This window comes from Elaeis guineensis, chromosome 1 (genome assembly GCF_000442705.2).
Source record: "Elaeis guineensis isolate ETL-2024a chromosome 1, EG11, whole genome shotgun sequence".
Taxonomy (NCBI): Eukaryota; Viridiplantae; Streptophyta; class Magnoliopsida; order Arecales; family Arecaceae; genus Elaeis; species Elaeis guineensis.
Genome location: NC_025993.2, coordinates 3,743,557 through 3,760,290, shown reverse-complemented (window position 1 = coordinate 3,760,290; position 16,734 = coordinate 3,743,557). Strand labels below are relative to the sequence as shown.

Below are 16,734 nucleotides of genomic sequence, written 5' to 3'. Positions count from 1 at the left end.
ATTTTCTAATAAAACATTTGTTATAGGTAATTTTAATAGTGTATTCTCATTCTGTGAGAAAACAAATCTAGTTAGATTTGGCTCATATCCATGTTTGGGTGCATAAGTAATGATGCGTGTCTTTGTTTGGTGGACATGTTAGGCTAGTCTACTTTTCTTTTTATCCATATTTTTATTGGGTAGTAAGCAAAAATTACACTAAAAAAAAGCAAATAATGAGAATATTTATATTTTGTGTAGTAAGGTGATCAATATTTGGGATCCACAAGAACCAGAAGGGTTTTTCTTTTTTCTGTTACATATAAAAGAGATCCAGTAACAGAGTAACAAATGACTAGAACCCTAGAACGAAAGTTACATATACAACTTCCGAAATAAAGCGTTAAGAAACTTGAGCTATAATATTAGATACTAGCCATTTCGCTCTTCTTGTTATTCAACTCTTTATACTGGTCTCCAATATCTAAAATATGAATCAAAAGGAAAAAGATTATGTAGATAATTGTTCATCTTACTGAGATGACTCAAAAAATTCCCTCAGCTGGTGGAGTGTATTCTTATTGCTCCTTTGAATTATTGTCGTCTGCCACTTGATGAAGCAAAGTGATACTGGATCAAAACACCTGAATGACCTTTTTGAGTTACCCCAGCATTGATCCATGAGATGAGGATCATCTACGAGCCAAAGCTAGATTCATGAAGGATTCGTCAGGTCAAACAAGAATCTACCCGAGATTTCCTTAATTCCTTCCCTTTTTCTAATAAAAAAACTCTGATCAAGTTCCACTTTCTAGGCTAAAACTTGCGAGCCTATGACGCTACTACCATTCAAATTCAGCATTCAAGAACCTTAACCTCTTTCTTGGAACTTGCCTATCGTTCACTTTCAAAGAAATCGACAGGAAATCCTTGCCAAGGACCTTAAATGGGAGGTACGTCCTCTAGTCACAATCCTGTCATAGATTTTTTTTTTTTTCCAGTAAAATACCAAAAACACCACTGTTCTCTACCTTCTCTGCACTCCATCCCACATGCCCATTTACTCCTCTGTAAGAGCACAGTTAAAATGCATTGATTACCACCCTTATCTACCCACCATCCTTTTCCACTTCCCCTTTCTATATCAACCCATCTCCTTTTCTTCCCCACCTTGTATCCAGTTCACATGGCAACCTTTAGCTATCCAATACTCTCCATGTTCTTCTTCTATGTTGTCCTAGCTTTATCAACAGTTTCTAATTTTTCTATAGCTCAAAGAGTGGTAGGACCAGTTGCACCAGGAGATGGTGGCAATGGCCGAAGGGAATTGGTGCCGGCAATGTTCGTGTTTGGAGACTCCCTTATTGACAACGGCAACAACAACAACATCCCCTCCTTTGCCAAGGCCAACTACTACCCTTATGGCATCGACTTCGCCGGCGGACCCACAGGGAGGTTCTCCAATGGCTACACCATTGTGGATGAGATAGGCGAGTCCTCTAAACCTCTCGTCTTTAATGGTTGTGACTTGGCTTGCCTTCAGTATGACCACACCATTCACAGGGGGGTCACAAGTGTTGATATGAAAGCATGTAGGTGGAAGCCCTGGGTGGTGGTGGGGCTTTGGGAGGAGCCGAAAGCTTTTTCACAACTTCTTTTCTCCCTGAGTGAAGGATGGCTTTCAAACCGCTCGGGTGCAAAATTTGGAGGATGCCCATTCAGCTGTTTTATTTGAAATCTCATGCATGATGAAACCAACTTTCTTATTTTAATTATTAACTAGTGATCAAACTTGTTCTATAATTAATATTAGCTAGACTAAGCTACTTCCCAACTCTTTTAGATTTTGATAAAATATCGAGATTAGATAATTCACACTAAATACTAAAATCTTTTTTTAACTTTTATGTGCCTTGGATTTTTGTATCAAACTTTTTAGTCTCCATCTCATAGGGCTAACTTTACTCGATCTCTTTCCTCGCATTGTATTTAAAGTATGGTACTTAGTTACCATTGTTTATTTAAAGTTGATCCTGTTGGAACACACTTTGCTTTGAATCCTCCATGGTTCATGTCTAAGGTTGATTTATGTATAATAAATTATGAACAAAAAGCAGCCTAAGCCAATAAGAAGTATGATGAGTTTATGCTAATTAATTTCCACCAAATTTTCGAGTTTATGCCTAATAATACTCTCTAATATCCACCAATTTTTCATCTTCTATGACTACATTGGTCAAAGGAAAATAAGGTCTAGTCTCGAATTCCAAGGTATAAGAGCAAGTTCTCCATTTAATACATTCGTAGACTGCATTTATTGTCCCCTCGTCTCATCATTCACTCCATGCACTTATGGTGCCTGCAGTGTGCACCAGTTTTCATGTATTTTTCTCCTATTATTGTTAATCTATCTCTACCAAGGCATGGCAATTACCCTGCCATTGCCATGAAGTGTGCAGGTTATGTGCCTTATTAATTTGTTGCTCAGCTCTAAGTTTATGACACCATCAAATTATTGAGTCATCCTTTGTCTTCTCTTGCAGCTGATCTTCTTGGACTGCCTCTTATTCCACCTTACTCCCAAGCTTCTGGTGAAGGCCTCCTTCATGGCGTTAACTATGCCTCGGCTGCTGCTGGAATTTTAGACATCACTGGACGAAACTTTGTAAGCCCTCTACACTCTTGATCCCTAAAAGAACCATCTAATTAGGTAGCTTTCTTGCATGCTAGATTACACTATTCGTCATCACTGATGTCTCTGTGATGGTTCACCAAAAATGGTGACACAGGTGGGGAGGATACCATTCAATCAGCAGATCAGGAACTTCGAGTCGACGCTTGATCAGATCACCAGGAACTTAGGAGCTGATCATGTTGCCAATGCCATAGCTCACTGCATCTTCTTTGTGGGAATGGGGAGCAATGACTACCTAAACAACTATCTGATGCCTAACTATAATACACGAAACGTGTACAATGCCGACCAGTTTGCTGATCTTCTGGTCCGGCAGTACACCCGCCAACTCACTGTAAGTTGGTTTGTCACAGAGCCCATTGTTTTAGATTGGATTAGTAACCATGTGATGGGTAATTTGCCAACCTTGAAATTAATCAAGGACTCAGTTTATTGATCACCCAACTTTGATTCAATAAATGCACAGCAACTGCTAAAGAATCATGTGGCTGCAAGCTCATGTCCTTGCTTCATGAGTACCATGCAATAATGTGGCCAATGAGCCAGCCTTGCAAGCTTTGAATGAGCATTTTGCTCAAAAGAAAAAGGGGGAGGGGGGGGGGGGGGGGGGGGGAGGGGGAGGAGAGAGAGCTTTGAATGGAATCTTTGTTAGAGAAGGACTAATTGACTACTTGAAATAGTTAATTTCAGTCTTAGCATCAACCTTTCAATTTCTTAATGCCACTGTTCTTTGCACTGTGCCTTTTCTAAAAGAAAAAAAATAATAATAAGAGAGGTGAAATCTTATTTGATCAAGGGAAGCTTAGCTAGACAATGAAAACATCCATAATTTTAGTATATGGTTTGTGGACTGCAACCTGAAGATATTTCGAGATGCACTTCGGCAACTGCTAAATTGGCTTATGATTAAGATTGTTTTAGTTTTCTTTGTTTCACTTGACTGTTCTAATTCAGTTCTCATCAGAAAAAGGAAAAAACGTTCTGTTTTAGTTCAGCTTGTAGTCATTCAGTTATCGCATGAAATGAATCTATAGGAAAACGCATCTTCTCAAAATTTTTTTAAAAAAAAAGAACAATGTTTTGCTTTCTTGTAGAGATTATACAACATTGGAGCTCGGAGGTTTGTGATCGCTGGAGTAGGATCAATGGCCTGTATTCCAAGCATCCTTGCACAAAATCCTTCAAGTCATTGCTCACCTGAAGTTGATAATCTTGTGATTCCCTTCAACAACAATGTCAAGTTAATGGTTGACAACCTCAATGTAAACCTCCGTGGTGCCAAGTTCACATACATTGACAACTTCCGGCTGATCAAAGATATCCTCAGTAATCCCACATCTTATGGTAAGTGCTTCCATTTGAATGGCACTGGTTTGTGTTGATTGTCTGGTCTTTTAGTTTCCTTAAATCCTTCAATAATAAGATAGCCCAAGCTTTTATTCTTCATTCAAAATAATATGAAAATCTTTTAGCAATCTCTTATATATGTACATGATTTTATTTTAAAATGGGCATTAGCCCTTTTCTATATTTTTTACTGCAGTCATAACTAAAATGCTATATGTAATAATTAGAAGATTAAGAAAAAAAACACCAAAAAAGAATGAGAGAGAGTTGGGCAAGGCCAAACCACATTTCATTGAAGATAATGAAACAACACATATAAAGAACAAAAGATACAGCCAAATAAGTCACAGTGAGGGTGGATCCAAGAAGGTAGCAGAACATTGCAATCTCATTCTTATATAACTAAATATTAATTCTTGTATATATCTTTCCTTAATGTTGCAGGATTCAGCGTGGTCGACCGTGGGTGCTGCGGCATCGGACGCAACAGTGGGCAGATCACCTGCCTTCCCTTCCAGACTCCATGCTCTGATAGAGATCAGTATGTGTTTTGGGATGCCTTCCACCCAACTGCAGCTGTGAACATCATATTGGCAAGGGAAGCCTTCAGGGGCAACACTGATGTGGCGCACCCCATGAACATAAAGCAGCTTGCCAGCCTAGACCTTGAGCAAAACTAGCAACTAGTCTTATGGTTGTAAGGGAAAAGAAGAGTAGGATGGGGTTTGATGGACCTGAGGAGTAGTTTCATGCAACCAAAGTGATGTACGAGGAAAAGAACTGCAAAAGTAGGGGATTTTGACCTCTGCTAACTTCCATGTGGTTGACTTTAATTTGACCTTATGTGTGATTCAATTCTTCCTCCAGAGGGGCACAATGAGTTCCTAGCTCTAAACTATTTTTCGGGCCCTGAATAAGGTTGCAAATGGATTGAGTTAACCAATGACTCATTCTGACCTTTAACTATCTAGGCTCAGTATGGTATGATATTTAGATCGATAGATTATGTTTAGATTTTAAATAAAATTTATTATTTTTTTAAAACAATCAGTTGAGTTTGAATTATATATTTTCATCGGCGACTATTTCGGTAGTACCATGCATGTAAAGCCTCAATGAGGGCCAGGGAGCATTGGTTATCCAATGTGAATTATGGTACAAGTATACAACACTACATTATATTATATTATACTAGGGGAGACAAGTCTCAAATTAAAAATAAAAATAGGTACAATCATTAGAATGTATAAGAAACTAAGCATAAGATGCCTTGGTCAGGAGTGAGATCATGTAGCAGTGAGGTACAGATGGAACATGATGGAGTTTGGTCGGATGAACTTCTGATACTCATAGAGAGCTTCCAGATTTCCTTATACACACATCTTTGGGCTACAGAGTAATATAACCTTTCCATTTCCCACAAAAAAGAGGGGGGGGGGGAGGGAGGGGGAGAGAGGGGGAGGGCATTAGAGTTTAAGATAACATGTCTGAATTAAAATCGAAACAATATGATAAAGAAGAAGCACCATATTTCAATTATATTATAGTGAAATCAAAATTTTTGATTGTAATCGATTCTAAAAAATTTAATTTATAGTTAACTTCATGTATTTTATCTAAGCTACCTATCTTCGAACAAATGTAATTTATGTGTTAGCATTCTATAGTTTTAATAAATTTTAAATAGTATCGTATAAAAATTGAGAGATTGAATTTTTACTACTAATTAATTTAAAATATTATTCTCTATCGATGGCAACTAAGCCATCCCTCTCGTTCTCTTGAGGTTTTCTTTAATTTTTTTAAATAAAAATTATCTTTAAAAATTTTCAAATCAATAACCAATTGAGAAAATTATACCTAATTAATTTTTAAATAATAATACAAAAATATTATTAATATCATAAAAAAGTCAAATCATATAGTTTGAAGATATAATGCTACCTTAAAAATAAAATACATTTAACTGGTAAAATGAATTACCTCGTTACCAAAAAGGGTAAAGGGAGGCCTAGATTTGCAGTCATTATTTTTTCTGTTTATTTATTTAAGGTGGGGAATTTGGGCAGGGTTCGTTAGGATGATTAAAAATGGTTCTCTCTTTCTTTCCCTATCATCACCTGTCATCCGTAACTACTGCTGCGGACTTTTGTTGGAGCTCGACGAAGAGAGAGAGAGAGAGATCACAGCGATGGCGCGGCGAGGGTTGGGGCCGGCGGAGGAGTACGACTATCTGTTCAAGGTGGTGCTGATCGGCGACTCGGGCGTCGGCAAATCCAACCTCCTCTCCCGCTTCACCCGCAACGAGTTCTTCCTCGACTCCAAGTCCACCATCGGCGTCGAATTCGCCACCCGCACCCTCAAAGTGATTCCCACCCCGCCCCTTTTTCTCTATCTGTTTCTTTTCTTCGAAGATTTCTCTCTGGGTTTCTCTTTGATCTCTCCAATTGGGGTTTCTTTTGGCTCTTGTAATTGGCCGTGAGTTTCGGATTTTGTTGAATTTGGGCTTAGTTGGGAGTAATTTCTCCATGCCCCTTTCATATGAGCATCAGGAATCGTCAATGTTTCGTGCATTCTTTTTGTTCTGGGTGCATGGAATGATTGATCTGATTTTAATTTTCCAAACAAAAGAAGAACTGTTTCCCTACTTGTTTCTTGGCTCTGGTCTCCTAAATGCAATTTGATGGAATTGGATATGGAAGAACTTGTTGTTTCCAAAATTAGAAATCGTGATTTGATTTGCTTAGTACATAAGCTTTTACAATCCTTACCCATGCAATAACATGAATTTAGGTTGTCCCTAGTTTCGTGATTATTAGCTCTTCAACTTCGAAATAAGTTTACCCTAGGATTGCAACTTATGGAGTTCAAGTTAAGTGCATTCTAAGATGGGGCCTTTACCGACAACCTTATATCTGACGAACCTTTGGGATTCTTGTACCCTTCTTCCATCTATTCTAATGTTGAAACTATTACTTCAAAAAGAGTGCTGAAGCTAAATCACCTAGTTTTTCATGCATTCCTTCTCCATTTAACCATTTTTTGATATGGAAAGGACCATGTGTTCAAGGTCTCCAGTCATGTTCTTGAATTCCATAAAAGTGGTGGATTTTGAGAAAGAAGTCTATAAGTTATGCCCTTTCAAAGTGAAACCGTTATCTTTTTACATTCTTCTACTTGGAAGTCAATTTCTTATTTTGTTTATTTATATCTATTTTTGCGATTAATTTATGGTGTGTAAATGAAGAATCTTACATCCAAGGTAGAGATGTGGTTAATAATTGCAAAGATGCGATGATAAACTCCAAGGATGGTGAATGATAAATTTGAAATGTATTGGTATGGAACAATGGCTTGTTCTCTTGTCTTTCACTTCATGAATCTTACATATAGGTGGTTTCATGACATTTGAAGGTCTGTTATTCACTATTTTATCCTCTGCCCTCTTCTCCAGTGTATTTGCAATGTCATTCTCACCAATTTTGATATGTTAGAGGGCTTACCTGTAATAATAACATGGGATTCTTCATACTGTTGTTTGACCATTTGAATCCCCTAACTTTATTAAATAAGCACGAATATAGTTGTTACTCACCATGCCTTGTATACTTGAGATGCTAGATTTCTGAGAACCATGCTAATAGATGCCTCCTATGTTTTGGGACCTCACTCAAAGGAGAACTGGTTTAAATTTATGGTAGAAAAGATGCTTGGTGTTGGTCTCCAAAGGTTTATTGATTAGGGAATTGATCCTTAATTTTTAATTGTTAACCTCTTTGTGTAAAACTAGTACGATGGCATTTAAATGATGGAAGGGAATGCTCTTTTAGTGACTTAACATGTGGAATTCACAACAAACAGTGAGCTGATTCAGTAGCTCATAAAGCCAATGCAATTTGTGAGCAGATGTAGTCTATATAATAATATAAGGTTATAGAAATGTACATTATTCACACAACATTGATGGTGGACAAAATGTAGGAAATTGTAAAGGTATTATGATTGTGTCCTACATCGATGCTGAAGGAGCACACTGCTTACTTTTTTTGGCACTATAAAATCTTTATATAGCTATTCGTTATCTTAAACATTGGATGAAGATTAAAATTAAATTAGGAAGTATGATATATTTTTTTCTGTGGAATAGGTGGAGATACGAGAGTGTTACAATATAGAAGAATTGTTAAAAACAGTTGATAGTGCAAGTGGTCTGGTTTACAATGTGATATTCTTCAAGAAAAATTTGTAGCTGGTTTACAGTGTTTTGGTCTATGAAATCTTCTTTTATGAATGTCCAAGGTCTTCATTAGAAAAAGGTGATAAGAAATTGGAAGTCATTTAAATTGGACATCATGGCACTAGAGGATTGACTCCAAGATACATTGCTCCAAAAGACTAAAGCTGTTTATTTTTGCCCTCAAGAATCTAATTCTTTCTTACCAGTTGATGTTATACCTTATAACTTGAGGGACTTTTTCCCTATCTCCCAAGAATTTGGTGTTAAAGGAATCAAATTCTCCACTGCCTTGGTAGACATTCCCCAGAAATATTATTTTGGATTTTTTACATTTGTTGGATGACATAGTCTTGATGTTAAGGAGGGAATGGATATTCACATTTCTTCATAAGTTGTTGTTATGACCAAGGTTTTAAATCTCATGGGAATGGGCTATCTCATTTTTTCAATGGAACAAATGCGCTATCATCCCGTCCCATTCTAACATTTGGTATAGGGATGACCCAAAACATACCAATCGGGATACTAGGACGATAGTAGAATAGTCCTATCCAAGGTTTTAAATCCTGTGGGACAGGGCTATCTTAATTTTTTCATGGGATGGGACGTGCCACTATCTTGGTCCGTCCCAACACTTGAGATAGAGGATGTCCCAAGATGTCCTGAATCGGATGCTGGGATGCTAGCGAGACGGTCCTATCCCAATGCATGAGATGGTATTTCATTCCGGTGTCCTACGGGACGTCTCGCTGGGACCTGAATCCTTAGTCCTATCCTAACACATGGGAGGATGCCCCATCCCGGTGTCCCGCGGGATGTCCCATCGGGACTCGAACTCTTGGTTATAACAATTTGAAACACATGGTAAGAATTCTAGCCATATCTTAAACAAATAATTGTATGGCGCTTCTGTCCACTGATTCCTCTTGTTCAACTTATGTGCTAATAAGATTTTGTTCCTCACTCCTTTCTAAAAATGTTCATGTTAAGGCTGAATTGGACCTTTAGGAGATAGTAATGCTCCAAATTTGAAGAGACTCCAACCAAAAAAAACATGTAAATTACAGCATCATCACCATTTTTCTTTATCATGCAATTGTCCATTCAGTGTCAATAATTGAAATCTCCTCCTTCAAGCAGCTCGCTTCCTTTGCTTCAAGGCTTATACTTATTTCATTGCCGAACTTGATTCTGCCTAAATGATTGACCTTGCACTTGCCATGGTATACAAAATTCCTTTTCTGTATCTCACCTCCCAAATAAAAGAAAGAAAATCTAGTGTATTCTTTCAACTTCTAAATGATCATCATTATCATTTGTCAAGAATTTGCTTTTCAAGTTGTATATATGAGATCTATAAGCCCATATTATCAGCTCAAGTGTCACGAAATCAACCCATGGAGATTGACATATTGAAGACTTTCTTCTAGAGGATAGAGTTTTTCAAATGACCGTTGAGGATTAATGTTAACATAAAAGAATGAGGAGACCTCATTCAAGAATTAATGCACTGATCACATTTGATGCTGAAGTGAAGCCATCCATGCATATCCTATACCCATATTTAAAAGTGGGAAGGGAGTATTCCTTTCATGATACTTTTATCCTCTCCCAGGCAGTCGGTCTGGCTGGAGTTTTAATTTTATTTTTTTTTTTATTTTCTTCTGAACAATGATGTGGTAATCCATAAAAAACACTAAAAAATGACATCTGTTTGCATCATTAACTGCACTTCATTTTGGGGCACAATTCATGGTGCTAATTAAAAAGAGCAATGAGAATACAACACAATAGCTGAGTGTCTTCTTGAGTTATATGTGCAAGTTATTAAATCTTTTTATTTTCCTTCTTTTTTGTCCTCCCCAAGGTATACAATAATGGTATTATAACCCTTGTAATGGCCCATTATAATGGTTTCGACCACCCATTGTCACATTAATGAGTAAAAAATAAACATTTCAATATATTGTTAACCATTATAATCGTTTGATATAACATAAATAATGGTCGTTATTTTTGCTTATACTTTTTTCTAAATAAAATATTATTTTTCGATATTCAAAATTTTATACTAAATTTTTGTCTAGAATTTATAGTACACTCCAAAAGGTAATTTTTTTTATTCAGTGGAAAGTGAAGGGAAAGATAATGATGTTATTTTCCTGTTATTTCCTTTGATATTATAATATCATTATAGCAACTGTTAAACAATTATTATTAAATTTTAAAGTTTGAATGTCTACTGTTGAGGCAAATAATTGCCATTATAATTGTCATAACATTCAAAAACAGTATGGATGTGGGGTCCATTATAATAATATAACACATTATTTAAAACCTTGGTCCTCCATTCCATGCAAGATACCACACAAAGTCCTTTTTTTTTCCAAAATTTCTTGGATACCAATAACAAACTGATTGCAGGAATGAGTGACATCACATATAAATTGGATTTCCAGCTCTTCTTAGTGTATGTTTCTTGTATCTTTATAGTAGATTTAAGCAATGTGCTTTTTTAAAAAAATATATAATTTTCTAATCTATCTTAATATATTAAAATAACATATTCAACTATTATCTTATCATTATAATTGTCTTTGTTAATCCATTATGATGACCTTATTTGACTTTTTAAAAGTATATTTTTTGAAGCTTCACTAAATTTCAAGTTTAAGTGATATTTTCTTATAATGAGATGATCTAAATTAAGTATGACTGCTATTACCATTACACAATGGCTGTTTTTACTATGATAGAAGACAATCAACGGTTGTTATATAAGAATATGTTGTAAAAGTATTTTATAAAATGCACATCTGAAACAAGTATCTCAATCATAATATAGTAACATTTATTGTTCTAAAATATGCTTTTAAAAGATTAAGCATCAATATTTAGGCCAGCATAATTATACTTGGATATTGGCAGCATCATGACATGAGGGTATGTGAATATTATTACATAAATGATATTTTTTGGATATCAATATTTTTTCGTATATACTTTATTTATATATCGATATAGAAAAATATTATATTTCATGCATTTTATTAGGTTAAATAAGTGGTAGGCATCATGATTGTTGTTTAACATTATTATAATTGTCATAACAGATATACAGCAATCATTGTGTACTTATTATTTTGAGGTGTGCTCAAAGCTATCATAAGAAACAATGTGCAGAACCATGGCTGCTACTATAATTGTGTTCTCATTATGCATTGCATTTACTTCTTGTGATGTATCTAATTATCAAAAATATTATGAGCATGAGATAAATATTAGAACTATTATTTCTCCAGATAACATAAATTATAGTGTGAAATGTTTTATGTTAAAATTGCATGTTATAGAAATTTATTTTTTATGATACTTCTTACTTTATCCAACATAAATTGAATATGCAGTGCACATGCCCATTTGACTAGCGGTTGATTAAGGACAAATTTGTCTTGTCATTTGTTTTGGTGTAATTTTTAGGAGGCTTAACTGTAGATTTGATTGTTGTTGTCCTTATTTTAGTTGAAATAACTTTGTGACAGTGGCACTGGAGCTATTTGTGAATTTAACCAATCATCATTGATATGATCATAATGTTTCTTCTTCTTGGCTATTCGTTAATGTATAACAAGGTTTGCCATGCTTTCACATACTGCCCGATACTGGATGTAACATATGATATCAGGAGCAAACTGATACTCAGGATGGCTAGTGTACCAAGTGTTGGTATGCCAAACCAAACCCATACTGGGTTTATTGATACTGTATTAACATGGAATTGTCATGGATCTGCTACCAAGATTGCAAATCTTGGTGTATAACATGTGCATGTATTTGTATTTGATAATCAAATATAAGTAATAATCTGAGAGGCCTTCCTTGTCCTCTAAATTCTTGTCATAAAATGTTCAGCAATTATTTAGTTTGTCATGCCAGTATTTTTATTTAGTGATATTAGAGGCAGGTCACAAGATTATCTTAGCTAAGAACTGGGTTTTCGTCTAATGGGTGATCAATTTGGAGGCATAGGTGTAGTTTTTACTACAAGAGTTGGTATCTGTAATGCATGTGAGAAGAAATATCAATGGCCATGATCCTTTTGGATCAAAGATCTTTTCCAGTATTTATATGATAAATATACTTCCACTTTTCGCTGTGCAATTTTCTTACTTTCTCCTCACCTTTAATATAGAGAGCAAGAAGTAAACCGAGAGTGATGTGTAGAGGAAATATCAATGACCATGTTCCTTTTGGTTCAAAGATCTTTTCCAGTATTTATATGATAAATGTACTTCCACTTATGGCTGTGCATTTGTCTTACTTTCTCCTCACCTTTAAATAGGGAGCAAGAAGTAAACCAAGAGTGATGTGTAGAGGAAATATCAATGCCCATGGCCCTTTTGGATCAAAGATCTTTTCCAGTATTTATATGATAAATATACTTCCACTTTTGGTGGTGCATTTGTCTTCTTTCTCCCCACCCTTAAAATAGGGAGCAACAAGTAAACCAAGAGTGATGTCTTCATGTGATGCTCTTCCTTAGAATTTAGCATTACGATTCATTGTTGCCATCTGCATGCACAATGCATGTGCATACTATCTATTTTCCAGTTCCATTATAAGTCATAGTTTTCTCTTCTAGACTATAGTTCCTGTACTTATTCTAATTTCTTCTTTATGTCACATAATGATAGGGCATTCAAATCCCAGAATTCAAGGTGACATCTACATTTTCGTGATCTCTCACTCTGTGCTATCTATGAAGCTCCTTTCTAAACTCATGTTCTAACTAGATAACACTCCGAAATATGATCAATGTTATATATTGATTCATTTTTAATCAAAAGGTGATAAAACAAAAATGGAGACTGATTTAACATCCAGACAAGATATGCTTCACTATTGTTCTGTCATATGAAAAAAAAGGGAGAAAATAGAAGCTTAGAATAGTTAAGTTTGTGTGACATTGAATTCTCAACAAATGATGCTTTGCTCAATCATCCAAACATATTATTGAGTGAAATTATCGAAGATTGCATCAATATGTGATGCCATTTTGATGCATCTCTCTATTGATCAGCTCTGGATTTGAAGTGTCTGTAGAAGTGTTTTTCAAAAATTAGTAGGAAGATTTGGTTCCTATGTATGAAGCTTTCTGTGCAGCTATATGATTAGTTTCAGCTGAAACAAACATAAGTTCATTTGCATGAGTAGCAAATATGTGTTACTTGAACATCTGTCACCAATGTGGGACCCCTTTGCCTTTAGCCATATCAACCAGTGACAATATTCCTTCACTCGAAAGGTCAACGTCATGATTTTTTCCTCAGCTGAAAACTTTATTCCTGTTCAACCTGCAAGACTTCTGTTTGGAGGATTCATGATGAATTGTTTCTGAGCTTGGAGTCTCTCTTCTTTTCTTTGCTTGTGTAAAATTATCCTGGTGTCTGTCATAATTAGATATGACTGCAAACTTGTGCATGATTTTATCATCGACATCTCTTGTTCAAATTAGTACTTGTTTATGTATTATTTATCTGCTTTTCAGAAACATTTTCGTTAGGATATGTCAGAATATTTGATTTATATATATATTTTTGTGATCTGCAAAGATAACCTAACAAGTGTCAATATATTAATATAAATTTGCTTTATTTTTTTTTTTGTTGCTTATCTTTTTTTGAAGGACTTATTCTTTTATAGATGTTCTTTTTTCCATCTTTTGAGTCAGTTTTTCATGTTCACTGATTGTTCTCAAATGGAAACAAATATATTGGGGTTCATTCTGTTGATCAAGCTGCTTGCTACCATGAGCTTTTGTAGAACAAAGCTTCAGCTCATCTTGTTCTAAATTTCATTTCTATGGTCTCAATTCAGATTATTCTTCTCTTTATAATAGAATCTATTGTTTATTTAGTTTGTCATAAGCAGCAAAATATGACAACAAAGCTGACATTTGGTATGTTTGTCTTTGAACTATTTTATCCCAATATTTTGTTTTATTTATTCTTTCTAATGTTTAGGTAGAGGGGAGGACAATAAAAGCACAGATATGGGACACAGCAGGCCAGGAGCGGTACAGGGCAATAACCAGTGCCTACTACCGTGGCGCATTGGGAGCCCTCCTAGTATATGATGTGACCAAGGCCACAACTTTCGAGAATGTGAACCGATGGCTTAAAGAGCTCCGTGACCATGCTGACTCTAACATTGTGGTTATGCTCATTGGTAACAAGACTGACCTTAGGCACCTTCGTGCGGTTGCCACAGAGGATGCACAGAGCTTTGCTGAGAAGGAAGGTCTGTCCTTCATTGAGACCTCTGCTCTCGAGGCCACAAATGTAGAGAAAGCCTTTCAGATGATCCTTTCAGAGATATATCGAATCATCAGTAAGAAGCCTCTGTCCTCTTCAGAGCCTTCACTAGGACCTACTGGAGGCATCAAAGAGGGGAGGACCATTGAGGTGTCTACCACGGATGTCAGCAATGCAAAGAAGCAATGCTGCTCCTCATAGAGGTGCTCCTTTGGCCTATGTTTTGATATGCTACAATTTTGGGATCAGAGCTTGTGGTCTAATTTGTGTGCATTAGTTGGGATCATATGCTCACTTTGGGTGGCCTTCCACCGTATCTTTAGGATGTCAATGTATTTTGCTTTTAGTTTTCAGCCCCTTTGAGAAATATGGATGGAAATGTATGATCCTAATCCCAGAAAGAGAGAGGAAATTGTCTGCATGTTTCGATGATGAGATTGTGTAGTGAGTTGCTCTTGTTCCACAGCGAATCTGAGAAGGGAATTATGGGAACAATCAGGTGCTAACTGCAAATTGATTCTCCAAGAATTATGTGGAACATTTCTCAGTTGTTTGCACAAGCCTGCGCTGTCACCATGTTTTCTGCTAGTTTTCTTAAAAGTTGCTTTCTTTCTGTTGCAAAATGTGATTTCTTTTATTTTAGCCTTCTTGGTTCTGTTGTAGAATATTTATTCATACCCATAGCTGTGTATGATGAGTGGTGATTTAGAGCAAAGTGTACCCTATGCCATGGGTTTGTTTGTCTCATCGCTCTTTATTTTCTCCATGCATTATCTGTTTTCGAAGGATCATATTGCACCGGAAGCTTTCACTGCTGGGAGTTGTATCCTCATGCTTTATAAGAGGATTCCTGATTTAAAATTAAGCACCAAATATGTTGACAGTGCTGGACTCCTATGCTATTCTGCTACACATTAGTTAGCTAAGAAGCTGGTCTATTAGGGAGCTTTCTGGCTTCTACTTGTCCTGTTATTTTATATCATGTAACTAATTTTTAATGCTGCAGCTGATATGTGGTGCCTCGTGTGTGGTGAAGTTTGGAGGGGTTATACGATGAGGCAATTGCTTTTCCGGTATTTGCAGCGACATTTAATAGTAGGAGGCACGCAAACTTGGGTACTGGAATGCAGAAGTGCTGCACGTAGTGTTGGTATAAATACTCAACAGGTATGCTAAAGACCTCTTTAATCATATTCACATCAGAATATTACCTGTCCTGTAAGCAAAGAGGAATAAGCAAGCAAATGCAGTTACTGATACTTATGATGGAACTTTGGTGGTTCTTGCTCCAGGTTTGCATGCTATAGAAAGGATAGTTCTTATTCAGTCATTGAACATTTTAGAGAGGAGAATTTGTGTTCTGATGCAGTGGTTCCCAATTGTTACTAATACACAGGACCAGCAAAATACAGAGGAAATCCATCAGCCAATGTGGTTGTGATTCATGTTTTGTGCTTGATGATTCCTTTTGAGCTGGGTTGGTTTCCCATTCTGCACAGCAACGAATCAGCCTAATGGGCAAGGGGCTTTCTAAACAGAGACAAGTTTTGAGAATAAATTTGATTGCAGAACACAAAGTCATCTGGAAACTTTCACTTTGTCCAGAAATTGGCAATGCCCAAATGGTCGACTGAAGATATCAAATTAAGTAGCCAGCTACCAAAGTTCGACGGCACTAAATCTGTGGGTGAGGATAAATACTGTGATAGGCATGAACAGAGATTGAAGCGTACCTTAGTCTCAAGTGTGCCCCTCTTTTTGTGTTTTTTTTTGGTGGCAAGCAGGCAACTTTATTACACAATAAGCACTTTTTACAGACTCCGTCGGCAATTTTTTTTTTTTTTTTTTCTTCGTAAGGAGGCAACTTTATTACACTAAGTAACAAAGTTTACCAAGAGAGGAAACCGTCAATTCATCAAGATCCGACGGTTTCATCTTCACCCTCCTTTTTTTTATTTGAAAGTTCGGTGGCTGCTGGAGAGCGGAAATTGTTGCGGTGATTGTCGGGGTAGACCAGAGTCCGACCAATTTGAATGAAAGAGGGAGGGCGTGGCGGTGAGAAATCATGAGTGTCGTCATCCTTTTTTATTTATTTATTTATTTATTTATTTATTTATTTTAAAAATAATTTAAATTTTTAAAAAAATAAATCATAAGCTTAT

The 16,734-nt window shown here is 36.2% G+C and overlaps 2 protein-coding genes across 2 annotated transcripts; both read left to right on the top strand.

The window, feature by feature from the left end:
- The first annotated feature begins 1,135 nt into the window (after positions 1-1,135).
- LOC105034532 (GDSL esterase/lipase At1g71691) lies at positions 1,136-4,854 on the top strand. Its single transcript, XM_010909738.4, has 5 exons — positions 1,136-1,469; positions 2,523-2,644; positions 2,769-3,008; positions 3,769-4,018; positions 4,466-4,854. Exons 1-5 carry the CDS (start codon positions 1,166-1,168, stop codon positions 4,699-4,701), a joined length of 1,152 nt encoding a protein of 383 aa, XP_010908040.1. The 5' UTR covers positions 1,136-1,165; the 3' UTR covers positions 4,702-4,854.
- Positions 4,855-6,094: 1,240 nt separating this feature from the next.
- Positions 6,095-15,317, top strand: LOC105034523 (ras-related protein RABA2a). The gene is made up of 2 exons (XM_010909728.4): positions 6,095-6,386; positions 14,282-15,317. Exons 1-2 carry the CDS (start codon positions 6,102-6,104, stop codon positions 14,771-14,773), a joined length of 777 nt encoding a protein of 258 aa, XP_010908030.2. The 5' UTR covers positions 6,095-6,101; the 3' UTR covers positions 14,774-15,317.
- The last annotated feature ends 1,417 nt before the right edge of the window (positions 15,318-16,734 follow it).